The 20,219-nt window shown below is 34.5% G+C and overlaps 1 protein-coding gene across 8 annotated transcripts in view; it reads left to right on the top strand.

The window, feature by feature from the left end:
* Window positions 1–813: 813 nt before the first annotated feature.
* The window catches only part of LOC109612178 (proteoglycan Cow), a 298,610-nt gene continuing 279,204 nt past the window's right edge, over window positions 814–20,219 (top strand). For 5 of the 8 annotated variants that reach the window (XM_059127034.1, XM_059127031.1, XM_059127030.1 and 2 more), the window contains exons 1-2: window positions 858–975; window positions 1,815–2,078. In XM_059127034.1, the coding sequence (XP_058983017.1) occupies window positions 1,941–2,078 (138 nt within the window). In that variant the 5' untranslated portion in view covers window positions 858–975; window positions 1,815–1,940. Of the gene's footprint in view, window positions 976–1,814; window positions 2,079–20,219 lie in introns of all 8 variants that reach the window. The other 3 variants (XM_059127027.1, XM_059127032.1, XM_059127028.1) reach the window with 3 other exon arrangements.

Here is a 20,219-nt window from a genome sequence, read left to right as displayed (position 1 = left end):
TAGATATTTCATATGCTCGGACAAGGTGTACGAACAACGAAAAGGACTTCCTATGGGATCACCAGCGTTACCGATCATTGCTGACTTCGTAATGGAGGAATTTTTTGGACGCTTCATTTAAAGTGAAAAACTTCTTCGTCGACCGTGCCTTGTCTATTAATAGAATAGTGTTGGCTTGTTTGTTCTGTATACCATAGTGGTTTGTTGTTGCAAAATGGTCAGGCTTAATCCCTTTATTGTTGTTTTTATAAAAACAACAACATTTATTAGGTCCGATACGATATAGACAATATTGACCCATTCCTTCAGAATCTAGTCCATAGAGGGTCAACAGTTTGAATAATCTTAACAGAATTTAAAATATATTTAATTAATCGAATACTGGCTGAATGTTGTCGGCAGAACCGATTGATACTTTTTAACTTGTTAACACTCAAATCAAAGTCTGTGGCTGAAAAATAAGACCAGGTTATTCACAATTTCTAACACCGATGGTAGGTGAACATATATTATTGTGCTTGAGAAAATATGAATTAAAGGCTAAAAGTACGAGCCGGCAATGCGAGTTTGAATATGAAAACCAAACTAAGCATGCATAATTTTCGGAATGGTTATTGTCCGTAAATCCCTAAATTTAATTTTAAACTAGATATTTTATATCAATCCAGCAAAAGTTCCAACTCTGATGGAAACCATTTTCACCACAACAAAGAGAGAAAAGGCGCAAGAACTAAGGAAAGAGAGAGAGAGAGAGAGAAAAAATCAGACAAATGTCAAACCACAAAGAGTGTTTGACCGATTTTTTATTGGAGCCAACAAAGAAATGCCATGGCTAAAAGTGAAAATTCCCATAGAAATACAAATCAGTAGACGTTTAGACGTGGTCGTGTTCAAAGGTAAAGCTAGCGGAACAGATAACAAAGAAAACGGTTCGCCTTGATACACACACTCTCTCAAATTCCATTGTCTGATTTGGTAACAAAAAGAAACACAAAGAAAAATAAATTAAAAGGATAACTAAAAACAAAGTGTAATATTAAAAGAAGAAGAAAAATAATTGATACGAGTGTAACAGACAAAAAATCAATTAAATGCAATAACAAACAATTGAGGATACGAGCTGAAGATAATTAAATAAAGAAACAAATCACACGGAAAATTTAAATAAAAAGCTTCATAAAATAAATTCTAAAAAATATAAGGAAACAATAAAAATATAAAGACAAAAACACACACCAACACATTCACGCTACCACCAGTACAAGGCATTTATTCTATTTGTACATGCGCAAAAAGAGAATGGCAAATGGGGGAGGAGAGGAATGGAAAGAATTTGTGCAAAAAAGACTGCAGAGTATGCATGTGTATGTGTGTGCTACTCTAAGAGATAGAGAGAGGATGTTAAATGTTCTGAATCAGACTGCATAGCACTGGATGGCTTGAGTCAGAGGGGAGGTTAAGAAATAAAACAAATCCTGTATGAGTGTCAGTGTCGTTGCATGTAGACAATAGCAATTAAATTTCATTTGGGAAAATTACGAAAGTTGTATTTTTGTTGTTTTTTTCGGATGATTTTTTATACTGACACACACACATACACTAACATCTCTTTCATTCTCTTTCACATCCTCTTTCTTTTATTTGCCGGTTAATTATATTTGCTGTTTTGCTAAAGCTACCGCTGCTGTCGTTTCTGCTGTTGCTGGTGGTTGTGGTAGCAAAGAAGATTAACACAAAAAAACAAATTCTATCATGCTTTTGTTTTTCGTATTCATTTCCTTTTACACATTTTGTTTGTCTAACAAATTTTAAAGGTGTTTTTGCACGGAAAATCGTTTAACTTAATTCCGAACAAAATCCGGATAATATAAAGCATTGTTATTGCTACTTGCTTGTGTGTTTGTGCAGTGCAGCAGTAAACAGAATATTTGGCCATCATTATGAAGTGTTTAGTGCCGTTAATGACCGTAATTGGTCTGGTGTTATTGATGTCATCGTCTATGGCTCCGGGGGCAGAGGCTAAGAAACCAAAAAAGTATATTGGCGAAAATGGTGGCGATTTTGAATTTATTGATGAGGTAAGTGAAGATATATTTTTATGTGTTTTAATTTACTTATTCCCAATGGGTATAATACAATAACAAATATAAATGTAAGGAATACAAATAATTCTAGGATAGGTGGTTCTCGGCAAATCTTTAAATGAGCTGACGGTTATATGTATGTATGTCGAAGAGATCAAGCAATATAGTTATATAAGCCTCAATGAAACACCTTTATTCTAAATGTTGTAAAGTTACTCTTTTTAAAATAGGTCTATAAATGACGAGGTACAGTATTCGGGAGGTATCTGATGTATCTAATACCTCCCTAACACTGAAATTTGCTAAACTACTTATAATACAAGTTAAAAAGTTTCAGCCAGTTTGCCGGCAGTTGTGTATCCTCAGCTAATGTTTCTTTATTTAAATATTTAGCGTCATTATAGTATGGAGGGTATATTAAGTTTGTCATTGCGTTTGTAACACCTCGAAATATAGACCCCACAAAATATATATATTCGCGATCCGCATTAAATTCTATGTCGATTTAGTATTGAAGTTCGCAATGGATACTACAGCCTATGACAGAAAATTGTCTGTGCTGGTCCACCTTTTGGTGTAGCCCCCATATAATAGTACCTCTCTATATTCGGTATTTTGATTTTGAATATTGTAATGACTAATGACAAAAGTTGCCTATGCAGGCAACTGATATAAACAATACAACGTGACAGATTTGAACTATATCGACTACTTCCTTTATTTGCACTTCATCTATTACCGATAACAATATTGGGATGCGAAAAATTTAAAGACAATATAATATTTACTTCCAATTTTATGAGAATAATTTTTTATCAAAATTTGAATCTTTTGTGAGTCAATAAATTCCATATCCATATTAGATATCTTGTTGAGAGAATAATTTAGATATACCAAGTTTAAAAAAACAGCTGGTTTGTTTCGCAAGCAACGAGAAAGTAAAAACACTATTTTTAAAATTTTTCCAGAGGTAGGCGTTTTTAACCCGATTCCAGATTCTTAGGTGACAGACCCGTATGCTCTGATATTTGAGCCGAAGGTCTTGGTCCAATAACCAGGTTAGACCCGGATCCATCGATATGGAAAACATAGGTATCATTTAAAAGCTAAAATACCTATCCAACAGGTGGGCACATAATGGGGTTATTTAAAACGGTCATCAAAATTATCGATTGTTTGGAACCGAATTTTTTGAAATTCCTCCAATAGTTGAAAAAGTCGCCATTTTGGAAGACCAATTTATCTTTTGACTCCTTTGGTGGGGATGTAGTAGACCTATATAACCCATCTAAACAACATATATTGTGTTGTCAAAATTTTGGGATATGTGAAATTTAAAGAGAATCGTAAGTTTTCAGTGTGAGATAAAAAACAGCAACGAAGTCAAACGCCATAATTTTTAAAATTTTTCGTATTTTTATTGAACAACAGCAAAACATGTCGTAAATAGCATCAGCTTTTAGAATAGGTTAAAATTTGCTCGAATTGGTCACCTTTGGCACGAATCCAGACACAATAGTCCAACGGATTGGTATCCGGAAATTTTGGTGCCCATTGGGCGCTGGAAATGAAGCGAGGAACCCCTTTTTGTAACCATTCTTGTGTGGCCTGTTGGCCAAGACTTTAATACACCCTCCAGAATATTTTCGCGATAATATTCGGCATTTGTTCTGATGTAACGGTCGATTAATACAAGCGAAGCAACAGTACAACTTTAGCTCTATTCTTTCTGTTGCGGTGTAAGTTTTTGCACTTTTTGGAATATCAATGGCTTTACCCCGAGCTCATTTTTCAATATTTGACGAATGGAATATTGCGATATGTTCAGCTGACGAGCCATTTTTCGACCACTGCGACGGGGGGGTTTCAATCAAGTCGCTTCTGTACTTTTCGAATAATTTCTGCTTGTGCTGTTTTTTTCCCGTCCACTTCCTTGACGTCGGGCTACGCTACCAGTATCACGGTAACGAGCAATGGTACGGGACACAAAAGATTTATACACATTTAAATGCTGGAGTGCTCTAACGATACACAAAAATGCTTTTGTACGCTTGTAAACAATGCTGTCGGATGAGTGGCTTAGAAATGACAGCAGTCTGAAGTTGGTGACAGTTTTTTCATCTCTCCCTGTAACTTAAATTCATGGTTGTGATCTTTACTTTTGAATTTCAATGGAATTCGATTCAAAATTTCAATTCAAAATACAGAAAATCTATAGGTGTCGTAATATGGGGTTATACTAGAAGCGGATCTATCTTGAATGTTTTTGCGCGAAATTCATATGTCAAATCACTGCTGATTTAGTTTAAATTTTGGTACTAAAATCTTTGAAATATAATTTTGCGAGAAATGCATATGTCCAATCACTGCTGATTTAGTTTTTATTTTAAATTTTGGGACTAAAATATTTCAAAATATGTGAAGAAATTGGGCTCCAAACAAAACAAGAAGGTGTCCATACACTGTGGTCTTTGTATGGGCGATATAACCCGTTTTCATTTTCTCCTACTCACAAATTGTCAGAATTTCGATGAGTCATAACTTTTATATATTGCAAAAAAACTTTACGATTCTCTTCAAATTTCGTACATTCTAATATCTACGTCAACACTGGATTAAGAGTGAAGATATTTCAACTAATAAATGCCTTAGATGATCACATGCATTTACCAAACACTATTGGAAAGGTCAAGAGTTCCTCCTCCGTATATAATTTGGGTGTATTACGTATTTTAAAAATTTCAAAAGTTTTTCTTTTACCAGATAAACAAGCAAAAAAAATCCACAAACTGATATTTGTACAAAAGTGTTCACATTCGAAGTGCCCTATTAGAAACGATAGACTATTCCCTTCAGCTTTACCGTAATATGAGAAGTATTATGCAAAAAATGGAAACCGCAAACAAAAACACATTGAGTTCAGACATTTAGAAACAATATCTTAAACTCCCCCCAAATTTAGGCAACGATTATTTGGGGGAGAAATATCACAAGAAAAATATTTCCCTATAGACTGTTACTTTAATGGATTTTCAAATTAATCCCATTCACTATGATGTGTGTGTGTGTGCGTATGTTTGTGCGACTCATTCTTGTGTCAGCATTTGTCTGTATTAGCTTTTAATACTCACTCCCCAGCCACTTTGCACAATCCTTCTCGACTACGATGACATTCCTACACCCAGCTCTGCAGATTACTTGCCTATACGTTTTTACGCATACACAATGTAATTCTGTACAGCAGGGATGAGTGGCAGGAATGGAGGGCTGGTGAAAGAACACAACAGCGACAACACAAGCCGATTTAATACTTCTTTTCTTTGCATTTCGTCATAAAATCAGTCACAGACAAATAATGCCAGAAAAAATGGGGAGAAAAATATCGACTAATATGTCAGAAAATCTGTGTGTGATAGTATGTGTTCGGTGTCAACATGTATATGTGTATACATATTTATAGTACAAAATAGGAGGTCGTTGTGGAATGTTCTTTTAGTCGGTGAATACAAGTATACAAAGCGGTCAGAGCATTCGAAGTGTTGGAATATACAAATAGATTTATGGACAAAGTCTGTCTGATTCAATGGCTCACAATGACTCCGATTTTCCTATTTATCAAAGATATCTGAGATATTTATAAGTAAAGTTGAGTTCTATTATCTATATCTATAAAAGAGGAAAATGTTTGTACGTTTGTTTGTTTGTTTGTTTGTTTGTAATTTATGGACTCGAAAACTGCTGAATAGATTTTTCTGAAAATTTCCATATATACTGCAACATTGCCTGAAAGTAACATAGGCTATATACATTTTTGAATTTCCACTTGGAACTGGAGATATAGCACCAGAATCGGAGGTACCTCCCAAAAATTTAGATTTTATATGCACATATCTATTGATTGGTTGAAGATACAGTCTCTAAATTTGGAATACGTAACGGAATTTGGAACAAAAATAAGTTTGCCAAATTATATTGTAATCGGTTCAGATTTGAATATAGCTCCCATATATATTTTCGACCGATTTCGTTCATTTGATGCCTCAAACACAATATGAATGTTCGATTCCAATGAAATTTGGAATGTGTGACGGGATTTAATCCGAAAATAAATTTGTCAAATTATATTGAAATCGGTTCAGATTTGGATATAGCTCCCATATATATTTTCGGCCGATTTCAAGCATTTGATGCACCAAACACGCTATGTATCCCCAATTTCAATGAAATTTGAAACGTGTGATAGATTTTATCTAAAAAATTGATTTCCCAAATTATATTGAAATCGGTTCAGATTTGGATATAGCTCCCATATACATTTTCGGCCGATTTCATGTATTTGGTGGACCAAACACGACATGTATTTCCAATTGTAATGAAATTTAAAATAAGTAACGGAATTGGGAACCAAAATGAGTTTGTCAAACTAAATTGAAATCGGTTCAGATTTGGATATAGCTCCCATATATATTTTCGACCGATTTCATGTATTTGATGCACCAAACACGCTATGTATCTCTAATTTCAATGAAATTTGGAATGTGTAGCGGAAATTAAAACAAATATACATTTGTCAAATTATATTAAAATCGGTTCAGATTTGGATATAGCTCTCATATATATATATATTCGACCGATTTCATGTATTTTATGCACGATATGTATGTTCGATTCCAAAGAAATTTGGAATATGTAACGGGATTTTGATTAGAAAATAAATTAGTCAAATTATATTAAAATCGGTTCAGATTTGGATATAGCTCCCATATATATTTTCCGCCGATTTCACATATTTGATGCACCAAACACGATACGTATTTCCGATTCCAATGAAATTCGGCATGAGTGGCTAAATTTGGTACAAAAATAAATTTGACAAATTATATTCAAATACGCTCAGATTTGATTATAGCTCCCATATATATACTCAGCCGATTTCACATAGTTGATGCACCCAAAGCGAGAGAGACAAAATCTGGCACCAGAAAAAATTGCCAAATTATATTGAAATCACCACACATGATATATATGACCGATACCAATGAAGTTCAGAATGTGTGGCGGAATTTGGTTACAATAATAAATGTATGTGTAAAATTAGTTAAGATTTGGATATAGCTCCCATATATATATTATCGGCCGACTTCACATATTTGACGCACCAATTTCAATGAAATATGAAAGGTGTGGCGGAATTTGGTGTAAAAGTAATTTTTTAAAATTATATTTAAATCGGATCAGATTGGGATATGATTTTAATAAGAACCATTGACCCACAACGCCTTAGGCTAACACTAAAAAACAACACAACAATTGATTTGAAATACGCTTATTACGGCGAAGTATGTTGCTATCTCGAATTCACTAATTGCAATAGAAATGCCACTCAACTTCAAAAGATTGCAGTTTACTGCACGCTTGGTATTTGCTATGAAATAAATAAATCCGAAGGACAAACATTTCGTGTATGTATGTCATGTTACTGCTTTTCTAATGGTTTTGGTTATTTACGCTTGAAGTAGTGCAATAATTTTTTTTTAATTTTTAAATTTGTTTTTTTTTAACCAACATATATTCGTAAATAAAAATTTGAATGCATATAAAATCAAAAGGGGTAGCGAAGCGCACCGGGTACAGCTAGTATATATATAAAAGAGTAGTAAAATAACTAATGTAGAATCAATGCCAAGACGAAACGGCTAACGCTAGAATATTGGAATTCAGCATGAGAGCCAGTTTTGGTGCGTAGATATGAAATAAGGCTGGATTTTTGGAAATTTGTACTACAAGTACTAAAATGTACTTAAAATTGAATACTTTGTATTGGACAAATGGAATGACCAAGAAATATAAAATTTGGAATGAGAGTCACTGATGAAGTGCAGGATAGATGTACTAAAAGGAATTTGGCTCTTCAAACTTTATGGTTGCGAAAAGTTCTAAAATTGTACTAAACTTCTAAAATTGTACCATTTTTGTATTAAAATTGTACCATTAAACTTGAAATATGTTATGAGAGTCAAGGATGGAAAGTAAGTGTACGAAAGAAGCTGTAATATTAAAATTTTGTATTGGGGTCGCTGTTAATGATTGGTAAGTGATAAATTGGTGGTTTGGCGAATATGTACTACAGGTGCACTAAAAGTACTAAATAGTACTACAGGGTGAGATAAAAAAAAATCAAAGACAAACGCCATAATTTTTACATTTTTTTTTAAATTTTACTTTTTAAAATTGTATTGAATGAAAGCAAAAAAATGTTGGAAATAGCATCAAATTTTAGAATATGTTTAGGTTTGTTCGAATTGGTCACCTTTGGCACGAATTATGGTCTTCGTTTTGTAACCATTGGTGGCGCGTGCTGAGTGCGATGGTGCTGAGTCCTGTTGGAATGTCCAAGGTCAAAATGTTTGTGAGCCCAAGGCTTTAATGCACCCTCCAGAATATTTTCGCGATAATATTCTGATGCCACGGTTGATTAATACGAGCGGAGAGCGACCATCGGCTGTTATGGCGGTCCACACCATCACCATGGCCGGTACTTGAGCTTGGGTTTAAGCAAAGCAACTCTTTAGCTCTTTTGAGTCTATTTTCTTCCGATTGCGGTGTAAGTTCTTGAACTTTTTGGAGTTTCAATGGCTTCACCCCGAGCTCATTTTTAAATATTTGCTGAATGGAATATTGTGATATGTTCAGCTCACGAGCCATTTTTCGGCCAATGCGACGCGGGTTTCGATCAAGTCGCTTCTTTACTTTTCAAAACCATTTCTGCTGATGTTGCTCTTTTCTTCCGTACACTTCCTTGACGTCGGGCTACGCTACCAGTATCACGGTAACGAGAGATAGTACGAGACACAAAAGATTTATTAACATTTAAATGCTGGAGTGCTCTAACGATAGCCACTTGTGGTTTTCCAGCCAAATATAAAGAAATCACACTATCAAGCTTGAATTCCATCACGAATAACTTTTTTTGGAAAATTCTACCAAAATGCTTTTGTACGCTTGTAGACAATATAATGAGCTGTCACTGAAATAATTTAAAGCAGCTGTCTGACGAGTGGCTTAAAAATTACGGCAGTATGAAGTTGGTTGCAGTTTCCCCTCTCACCCTGTATATTCGATACAATTTGGCATTGGGAAAAATTATTATGCTTGAAATCGGAAATTATTAGGATTACTGTTCATTTGTAGCCCTCATGTCGAAAAAGTGTACTATAAGTGTACCAAAATTACTGAATGGTACTATATTTGGTATTGTATGTGGGGATAGATATAAGATGGGTTGTAAGACCGTAGTAGGATAGAGCTGGACTTCGGGAATTTGAAATAAAGGCCTCCGTTTTGTATACAGTGAGAGAAGATTTGGGAATGCGTAATTTGGTAATAGGGAAAATTAAAGAGCTGAAATTCTGAAAATTGATATTAAGGTCACTGTTAACATTTGAGGTTGAGATATGGATATTGTTTGGGGTAAAAAAAAACAGTTTAAAATACAGCGTTTTCATTGGGTGAAGTCTCTTTGCTCTTCCACAGTTCAGTGTTGTCCTCAAATGAAAATATTTCCAAAACTTGGTAATTCCTCCATTTCTTATTTATTTACTTACACTCTTTACACATTTTAATTTTTATTAGTTTGCATACGTGATGCCCGAAATTATATTTAAATAAATATTGACCCTTTTGTCAATAAATATATTATTTCATAAAAAACGTAGAATAAATAGGATCCTAGCGTAGAATATCAAAAAAGGCAATCCTGTACAATTTCCCTAATTGATACATTTCATTCATATTCAATATACAGCCTTTCTATGTTTGAATGATTCCCCCAGAGGATCATCGTGGATTGTAGGTATGCATGTATACCCTGTATATTCAATTATTCTATTGAATTAATATTTTATTCATTTCAAATACCGAGATAAGCTGCCACATTCCTTTGTCGTACGGCGAGGATGTATGAGTCAATGTTTTCATGCCACAATTGATGTGTGTCCATGAGCCTTAACGCATACCTTGTGACGCGTGTCAGACTAATATTGGCTGAGCGTGTCGTCGTCGGCATCGTCATACTTTATTGACAGTATGTCTCCATGGACAAAAAACAAAGCACACACACACAGGAGATACTACAAATGGCTTGGGGCTGATTTTTTTCCTTACCTCTCTCCGTACTCAGTTTCATTATAACCATATTACCCTTCAAATTGAACAAAACAAACATCATCACCAATGACACCACTATCACCTCCATTCCCACTACCAACTAAGCTACTTTCCCCCGTTGAAAAGTGATGGGGAAATGGGGGAGAAACAGGCAGCCGGTATACACAATCACAACAAAGCCATTAACTTTTGAAACAACGACAATGACAAGAACAACAACAAAGCCAACAGTTGAAAGTAAATAATGATGAAATATCATCCTCACTGATGCCAAAGCTAGAGAGGAAAGAAACGGCAGCCAGGACTGATGACAAAATTCTAAAAAAAAGTTAAAAATCGATAACATTTGTCAGTGACAGTGTCTGGTGGTGGCGGGAATGTTAGCTCGCATTTCATCACAGACAGAAAGGAGCCACTAGATATCGGAATATTGATCCACCCAAACCTCCACTTAAGAGTTAGCTATTCATGCGAAGCCTCTCGCTGGTCATACAAGCAAGTCATATTAGAGGTGCTTAGGTTATATGGATGTTGGTTGCCGTTTTTCGCCTTTCTACTACAATGGAATAGTCAAATACGATGAAAAATGGGGATATATAAGTGAGAGCAGAAGTAAGCGTTTGACTTTTTTGCAACTAGATGTATATTTTGCAATTTACACTCCCAAATCAAAGCCGAATTGTATCTGTTTTGTTTTTTTGAAGTTTCGGAATACCTGAATTGTTCTAAAGGATCTTCATCATTATTCCGTGGTAAATTGTAATAGCTCTAAGGTTGCAATTATGGTCCGATCCTTACGAAATTTCTCATGTGATCAGATACAGGGTCAGAATAATATAATATTTGAAAATGAAGGCAAAATATTTAGGGTATAAAACAGATAAAAAATGTACCATAACTTTTATATGAAAAAATCGCTTTATGCATTCTAATTAGCGCTACAGGTCGTAATTACAGGGAAATTTCCACGAAATCGACGTTCAAAACATAGATTTATCTTGGACATTTTTGGCGTGGAAGTATACTACCCATACAAAATGACTCCAACTGTCAATGGCCATTATTAACCAGTAAAGAAATGTCAAAAGTTGGACGCTTTATGTATTCTAATTAGCGCCACAGGTCGTAATTATAGGGAAATTTCCACGAAATCGACGTTTCAAAACCCAGATTTATCTTGGACATTTTTGGCGTAGAAGTATACTACCCATACAAAATAACTCCAACTGTCAATGGCCATTATTAACCAGTAAAGAAATGTCAAAAGTCGTACGGGCCGACTATGTGATACCCTACACCACAGTGCATATTTATCACATCAACCCTTTAAAAATATATGTAAAGTTATTCATACCAACTATGAACCTTTTCTGAATGCGTATTATGACTTTAGAGCAGTTATAATTTGGAGTAACAAATATTTGGGAGACGTATATAACGCTAAATCGAGTTCCACAAACATATACATATATCGTCGCTGCACACATATGTCAACCGAGTTTCACCAAATGTCGTATTTTCCGTCCACAATAACTTCGATTAAATGTACAAAAGTCCATCGAATTTTAACTGATATTATACATTTGGTGCACAATAAACGTAAAATCGGATGATTATATAAGTGGAAGCTATATCCAAATCTGAACCGATCTCGGTAAAATTTAGCAGATATATTTCTGAGCTATATTTGCTATCCGGTACCAAATATAATTTTTGTGTAGTGCATATTACGAAAGTGAGGGATTAAACACCAAATCGGATGAAACATATAAATGGAGCTATAGCCATATTTGAATTGATTTTCACAAAATTTGAAGTACTTGGACCTGAATTTGGTCATATGTGCCAAAAATCCATGTGGGCTGATATTATCCAGTTGATGCAGAAAATACTTGAACACAGAAAAATATATACATGGTGAGATGAAATAACTGCAACCAACTTCAGACTGCTGTCATTTCTAAGGCACTCGCCCGACAGCTGTTAAAATTATTCCAGTCACAGCTCATTATATTATTTACAAGCGTACTAAACATTTTGGTCAGAATTTTCAAGGAATAAGTTATTCGTGATGAAATTCAAGCGTGATAGTTTGATTTCTTTATATTTGGCTGGAAAACCATAATTGGCTATCGTTAGTGTACTCCAGAATTTAAATGTGAATAAATCTTTTGTGTCTCGTACCATCGCTCGTTACCGTAACCTGAAAGAAAATAGACTCGAAAGAGCTAAAAAGTTGCTTCGCTTGGCCGAAAGTGGTGAACTGCTGAATTTGGGTTCCTCCGACGAGAAAACAATCGTTGTCCAGCAGTTTGTTAAAAGACAAAATGATTGTGTTTACTTGCCAAAGAGGTCAGCTGAAAACGTGCACATTCGGTTGGTCACCAGAACTCAAGCGCAAGCAATGGTAATGTTGCGTGCCGGCATAACAGACAATGGTCGTTCTCCGCTCGTATTAATCGACCGAATATTATGGCGAAAATATTCTGGAGTGTGTATTAAAGCCTTGGGCACGCAAACATTTTGGCCGCAGACCTTGGACATTCCAACAGGACTCAGCACGCGCCACCCAAGAATGGTTACAAAATGAGATTCCTCTCTTCATTTCAAGCGCACAATGGCCACCAAAATCTCCGAATACCAATACGTTGGACTATTGTCTGGAGTATATTGGAAAGCAAGGTTGGCACTAAAAAATACCAAAGTGTCGATCACCTCAAGCAAACGCTTCACCGGGAATAGGGCAACATTCGGGCAGCGTGTGACGGTTTCATTGGCCGTTTGAAGGCCATAAATCGTGTTCAAAGGTGACCAATTAGAAAAAATCTAAACTGATTCTAAAATTCGATGCTAATTCCGACATTTTTTGCTTTCAATCAATAAAATTTAAAGGAAGTGTAAAAATTATTTGGTTTGACTTTGTTGCAAAAGAATGTACTAGTTTTGCAAAAATTTTCGATATAAAAATTATTATTTTTGACTTTGTTGCAGAAGAATCTACTAGTTTTGCAAAAAAATCCGATATCATAAAGAGAAAATGGTTATCGTAGTAAAAACGTTAACATTCTTGCTGTGCTGGAACAGGCCAATAATATAGTGTGAAATTACGACAAAAATTATTTTTATTATTTTTCAACATTTTTGCATTTAAAAGTTTTGAAATATCAAAATACGCATATACAAATTTGGTTTGAAATTATGGTCGAAACATTCAAAATACAGAAAACCGTGATGCATATTTTATATGGGGAATTTTTTGAGCTTACAATAGTTTTGAGAAAACTTTCAACTAATTAGTTTAAAATATCCTTCGTTTTAAAGACGAGATAACAGAAGGACAAACGAGTGAATATTGATGAATCTGGAAGTATATATACTTTGTGGGACCTACAATTATTATTTAAAGGAATTACAAACGGAATGACACATTATATATATCTTGATGTATGATATAAAATAAAAATTATATAATCTTTGGACTTATATATATTATATACAAAAATTATATAACCTTTGGGTTTTTACCCAATCAACAAAAGGGCTGTGTGAATTTTTATCTCAATTAAACTATGAACATAGGGCCTGTTCCCGAACTGCAAGAATATAAAAGTTTTTACTACGATAAACGATTTTCCCTTTATGGTATCGGAGAAAATTGAAAAACTAGTAGATTCTTTCAGGTTCTGGAACAGACCAATAGCTTGGACTTAGCTCACAAAAATATATGTAAAAATATACATTAATCATCTCAGACAGTAATTCCATGTATATAATCAAAGTAAATTGTTAGTCTATATCGTCCACTTTCCACTTGCTGAGATTGTATGTATTAAAGATGAGTTATTTTTCTGAAATTAATTCGTTTTTTACAAAGAACAATATCAACGATTTTTTCAGATAATTATTTTCTGGTGATAATAATTTCTGCATTTTTAAGACATTTTCAAAAAAATGCGCATATGTTGGTGACACATAGGTAACAACTGTTGATGAATCGACAGGTATTAATTTCACCTGGACATCTTAGCTTTCACTGTCTCTTTGGGCCCATATGATGTTTATTTCGGATCATGTCGTGAGGAATCGTAGGAGAATTTTTCTTTTCTAATCATATTTACCCAATCAACTAAGCTTGAAATTCCAAAATTAGATGTCTAGATCTAAAAGAAATTTACGGGTCATACCGATGAAAAAAATTCCTGTTTCGTATATTTATACATTAGATCTATTTCCACATTCCAAATCCAAAATACTAATCCTTTTGGTCTTATCCAAAAATAAGAAAGTTTGCAGTTTAAGGGTCACTGGGAGTATGTATACCTTTATATTGATTTCCGAAGCTTAATACCATGAATAAAAGGTTAAATTGCCTTCCTGAGAAGATACGTTTGTCTCTTATTGAATTTCCCCTCTGTTTGTATTCCATGCATTTTAATCGATAATCTATAAACGGAAAGTTAGTTGTTAAGCCACCAACATCCCATCTGCCTCTATATATGTATGCATGTTGTGTGTTTATCGTATTTTCCTTGTTTGATTGTTTTTTTTTTCTTTACAATTCAAAAATAAACTTCAAAACTATGACTGTTTTGTTTTCATTTTCCAAATGCCTTTGTCTTCTCAGGCAACCCTCTTCTCTTGGAATTTCTATGTTTTCTTTGTCAACCGTCGTTTCCAATTTTTTTTTCTTTTTTTGGTTCGCGCATAATAATAGAAGAAACCGTATTTTTTCGCCAGGGTTGCCACTGTGTGTTTTTATTGGTTGTAAATTCTTCCTTTGTTTTATTGTTAGGAACAAGTAGAATCTGTAGTTTTTCATCCATTATATACCATCAAAAACCGCGAATGGTTCGTTTGGTATTAATGGTAAATTTCATTTTTTTTTTCATTTTTCATATCATGAGAGTTTCTGATATTTAAAATTTAAATTTTTATTGAAAGAATTTCATTTAAAAACAATTAAATTAATTTTAAAAAACAAAATCTTAGAACTATGCCATTATGTTCTGTTTATTTATTTATTGCGGGTTCCGGATTTTTTACTTTCCCATCACCCTGGTAGTAGTATTAATTATGAACGGCAACACTGTTTCCCCAACCCCAAAGTGGGGTGCAAAAATAAAACAAACATCTGAGAAGAAGAGAGCCAGAATGTTGGCGACATAAAAACGTTTCTCTGTGTCGCCGTGTTGTCTTTTCCAAATGCATTGGCATTTCGTTTTTCCCTCTTTTTCTGTTTTGATTTCATTTGTAAACCCTTCTTTTTAACTTGGAAATTTTTCTAATTTCCTCTTTTGCTGTTTGCCTACACAATTACCATCATGGCTGCCGTTCAACAGACCTTCTCTATCTCATGCTATTGTTACTTAGTTGATGGCATTAACAGGGCTTACAATTAGTCTCACTGGTAACTGCCACAAAAGGGGGATGGCTGGATGGCATGAGAAGTTAAGGTATTTTTTGTTGTGTGTTTCCTAGGAAAAAAATTGGAAAACTTTTTTTTTAATTTAGAAGACCTACAAATGCTTTATGGGACAAACGGTTGGGATAAATTGCAGAGAGATGGTGGTGTGATTTGTGTGTTGCTGCTGGGAATAAATAAAGAAGCTTGTCTGTCGACCGACAGACTACCTACTATCAACTTGAATGAACAATGTTCTTCTCTGACCATTTATTTTAACCTTTCAACAATAAGGCCTGTCTGCATCACTCATCTCGTTGGCCAGAATGTCGGCATTTATCGAAATAATTTGTCAAAATAAATTGCTGTGAAGGTGTTCCAGGTTTCTATATTGTTGTAATGGTGTGGGAGGGTAAACGGGTGTGTTTGTTCACCTTAGGAAAGTTGCCCTTCCATAAACTTTTGAGGGTTGCTTTTAAATTTGTATAGGACCCAGGATTATTCCATGTGATATACAGATGTTGTCATGGCATTGTTGTGTCATGATAATACGTTCTTGTTAACAATTCGTATTTGGGAATGTGTTGCATCAAGTGTCTTAATTATTTCAAATTAAAATGGTAAAAAGGTAGACACGTTTTTTTGGGAAGATAAGAACGCCTACAAAGTGGACGGCTTTTTCCCCCTAAAGTGAAATGTAACAAAAAGGCCTATAATTGACAGTGAGATTTTGGGATTAAGTCTGGTATTATAAGTGAAAAACTTGAATTATCCTAAAGCAGGCAAATTACAAAATTGTTTCTCAAACTCGAAACTTTTACTTCGAAATGTTATAAAAATCTTCAGAACCATGGATATCATCAAAAAGTTTTTTTTTCGTATCGAATATAAACAATTAAAATAGCTTTAAATTTTGATATCCTCCACCAGGAGGCAAATAAAACCATTAAAATAAAAGTATTCGGATCAAAAATGTACGAGCTAGTTTCATTTTTGCCAGTAAAACCGGCGAAAGATTGTAAAGTTCAAAACACCATAAAATGGGTTATACCATTATGTAGGGGATGCACCAAAAGGAAAAACTACAAACTACAATTTCTTGGTACAGGCCGACGAACATCGGTTATTTATATTAAAACTTTACACTGGTCTGAAACGAAATGGCGAAGTTAATATACTCTCCATAGTATGAAACAAAAAGTTTTCCCATTGAAGACTCGGAGGTTTTCCAATAGATGAATCGAATGTTTTTCCTTTGAGACGGGAATATCAAGAGAGATAGATACTAAAGTTCTGCTTAGCTTCTATTTCAAAAAGATTCCAGTGCAAGACCTCTGTTAATCTAAGGCCTGCATATATTTTCATAGAAGATACGAAGTTGAAGACCCGAAGTGTTTCTCAGAGAAGACAGGAAGTCATATTTTCTAAAAAAAAAGATCTAACGGTTCTTTCATAGAACACCCAAAGAAGTTGTTATTAAAAATGTGTAGTTGTTTTTGCAGAAACCCGAAAGTCTTGTCAGAGAAGACCAAAATTAAAGTCATCCTATAAAACACAAGCAGGATTCTGAAAATGTCTAGAAATCTTCTAATAGAAGACCGATGAACAGAGGTCCTCGGAATTTCTCGCTGAAAATCGAAAAGACTTTTTATAGAAGACTAAAAACTTGAACTTTTTATACTTTAGGTAGTTTCTAAGGATAATCCGAACTTCTTTCCAGTGAACACATGATGTTCTTCACCTGGAATACACTAACTCCTTTTTTTTCAATGAAGACTTAAATATTTTATGGAATAAGCAATTTTCGGTATTTTAAAGGTTTCCACCACAATTTCTAAATAAATAAAATGAAACCTGACTGGGGTTCTCGGTAGGCCTGTTCTCTCCCTGCAAAAATGTTCGATTCAGTTTCATTAATTGGGAGAGCGCCTATATAACGGTTCCTCCCGATTTTCGGTAGTTTGAAGGTTTCCTACACAATTTCCAACCAAATTAGCTGAAACTTGACAATTGGTGTTCTCTGTAGGTTCTTTCTCTCTTTGCCAAAAATGTGTGTTCAGGTTCACTAGTTGGTATGGCCTCCATTTTAGGGTACCTTCAGATTTTAGGTGGTATAAATGTTTCTGTCACAATTTCCAAATATTTGGGTTACGTTTTTCTGATTTCATAATTTCAACTTGAAGCCTTTTTTACTTTTTTAAGGAAATGGTATTGTTTTCTTGAGCGATGAAAAATTTTCAAATATAATATTAAAACTCTCCCCTCAATATCTACCTGGTGAGGGTGATTAACCGAAGAAGCCTGAAATTCATTACAGGGTGTAAAAATATCCGTAAAATATTTAAAAATTTAACATTACGTCGGTTGGGTGAGGGCATGTTTTCAAGAAAAAACTAGATGGTTGCTCATATATAACCACGAGGCCACCCCAACAGACATGTGCTTTTTCATTATTAGTTTTGCCATTTTAAGTAGAACTAGTAACGATAACCATATACCCTCTGCATTACAACTACATATTCGCTGAATTACGAGAAAGCAAAAATAAACAATTTACAAAAGAAGTAAGCAAGGGCTATATCTGAGACCCTATATACTAGAATGAAGATTCCCCTAAGAAACCTCCCCACAATAAAAGTAAATGTTGGAACTTATTCTAATCGAAGATTTGTTAATTTTGTTATTTTTGTACACTAAATTGTGGCCCATTTCAGTAGCTTAATATTATCCGACAACTATCCGAAATGCTAGGTTTCAGGGCAATCAAACCCTAAATTCATAAACAAAATCCATGTCTATTGCTCTTTAGTTGAGTGTTCTAGGGCAACTACAAAATCTGAACAATATTTAACATTTTTGGTTCATTTTTTTGGCCCTATTCCCATGCAAAATTTCATGAATTGGGACCTGAATAAAATACCCCCAACACATGGTGTTGCAAGGTTGTCTTTATTAGAATATTTTTATGCATTTTTTCTAGATTCATTTTTTTCTGCCAGAAGGGCCACTTCTTGAGTTATAAGCGACTTAACTAACATCCCCTTCTTTGCTATAAGAGATTGTATACATATATTTTGTATATATTTACAATATCTTGGATATCAGCGTCAATACTACGGTCAGATGTGACTTTTTCCAGCAAAATGGTAGGCTCGTGTCCAGCTCTAAGCGCTAGTCACATGCAAAATTCCTAGTCGATTGATCTGATAATTGTTTACATGTTTTGTAATTTGCAACTGGTACTAAGAAGTATCAGCTACATTACTCTGAAGACTTAATTATACCCTCCACCATAATATGAAGGGTATATTAAGTTTGTCATTCCGTTTGTAACACCTCGAAATATACATTTTAGACCCCAAAAAATGTTTCGTATGTGTGTTTAGCGATTCCGTCCATCTATCCGTCTCTGGAAATCACTCCAACTCCCGAACGAAATGAAGTTGGATGAAAAAATTTTACTCAAATGTATATTATGTCTGCAGGACTTTTGGTATTGAAAATATTTCAACTTAGGTATTTGAAGTTCGTAATGGATACTACAGCCTATGACAGAAAATTGTCCGAGCAGGTCCACGCCTTCGTATAGCCCGGCACCTCCCGATATTCGGTATTTTGATAATTTTAGCGACATTAATAATCAGATTTATTTCAAATTTGGTATTTGAATATTGTAATGGCTTATGACAAAACTTCCTTTACATGTATTTTTCTCGTCTTTTTTCAAGGGGTTTCTATATCAAGCCGTTCTTACTTTCCTTTGAAAATCATGGGAGACCGATTTTCAGTATGACAGATAAACATAACATTAAATCATTTAGTATCGTGTTTTTCCTTTATTCAAATGATCACATGGTGAAGGGTATAAAACGTTCAGTCCAGTCGAACCTGACGTCGTTTTTAGTGGTTTCGAATTCTTAATGGATCATAACACGCATTTCTTACTATCTTCAAGTTTCGAGCACCATTTCCCCATTCCAAGTCTTAATCACAATTTGCCTAAATTCCATTTCGGGCAGTGGTCTTCCTTCATTTAATGTGGTGATGTTAAATTGCTTCAAATGCCTGAAGGCTTGTCACAGATGTCAGCCATTTACGGTCAATCTCATTAGGATTATAAAAACGTTGTCGTTCCTCTGCTATTTAATTAAATACAGCAATCAAAATACTCATGAGATTAACACTTATTGGGGTTTCTTTTTGGCTTTTTTCTTCATCTTCTGCTTCGATTTTTATAAGTAAAAAAATCATCTGCTGCTCTACCTTTGCTAGTTTTTCTTCACAGCTTTTGTACAAGAGGATGTCATACGACAAAAGGTGGCCATGGTATCTTCTGTTTGCCTTTTTCTCTCTGTCTGTGTGTGAGAGTGTATATTTTTTAAGGTTTGCATTTATATGAGGCCGCATCACCCCAAAGGAATTTCAATCGAGTTTCTTTGGGGCTGTTTTTCAAGGACGGCACACTAAAGCAGTTGGCCTAATGTGAAAGTGTGTGTGCATGTGCGTACTTTTTGTTACCATGACTACTATCTGTATCAAAAGAGTACTAAAGCAAATGTTTTCAGAAA

This window comes from Musca domestica, unplaced genomic scaffold (assembly GCF_030504385.1).
Source record: "Musca domestica strain aabys unplaced genomic scaffold, Musca_domestica.polishedcontigs.V.1.1 42, whole genome shotgun sequence".
In the NCBI taxonomy this organism is placed as follows: domain Eukaryota; kingdom Metazoa; phylum Arthropoda; class Insecta; order Diptera; family Muscidae; genus Musca; species Musca domestica.
This window is presented reverse-complemented; position numbering and strand designations above follow the sequence as displayed.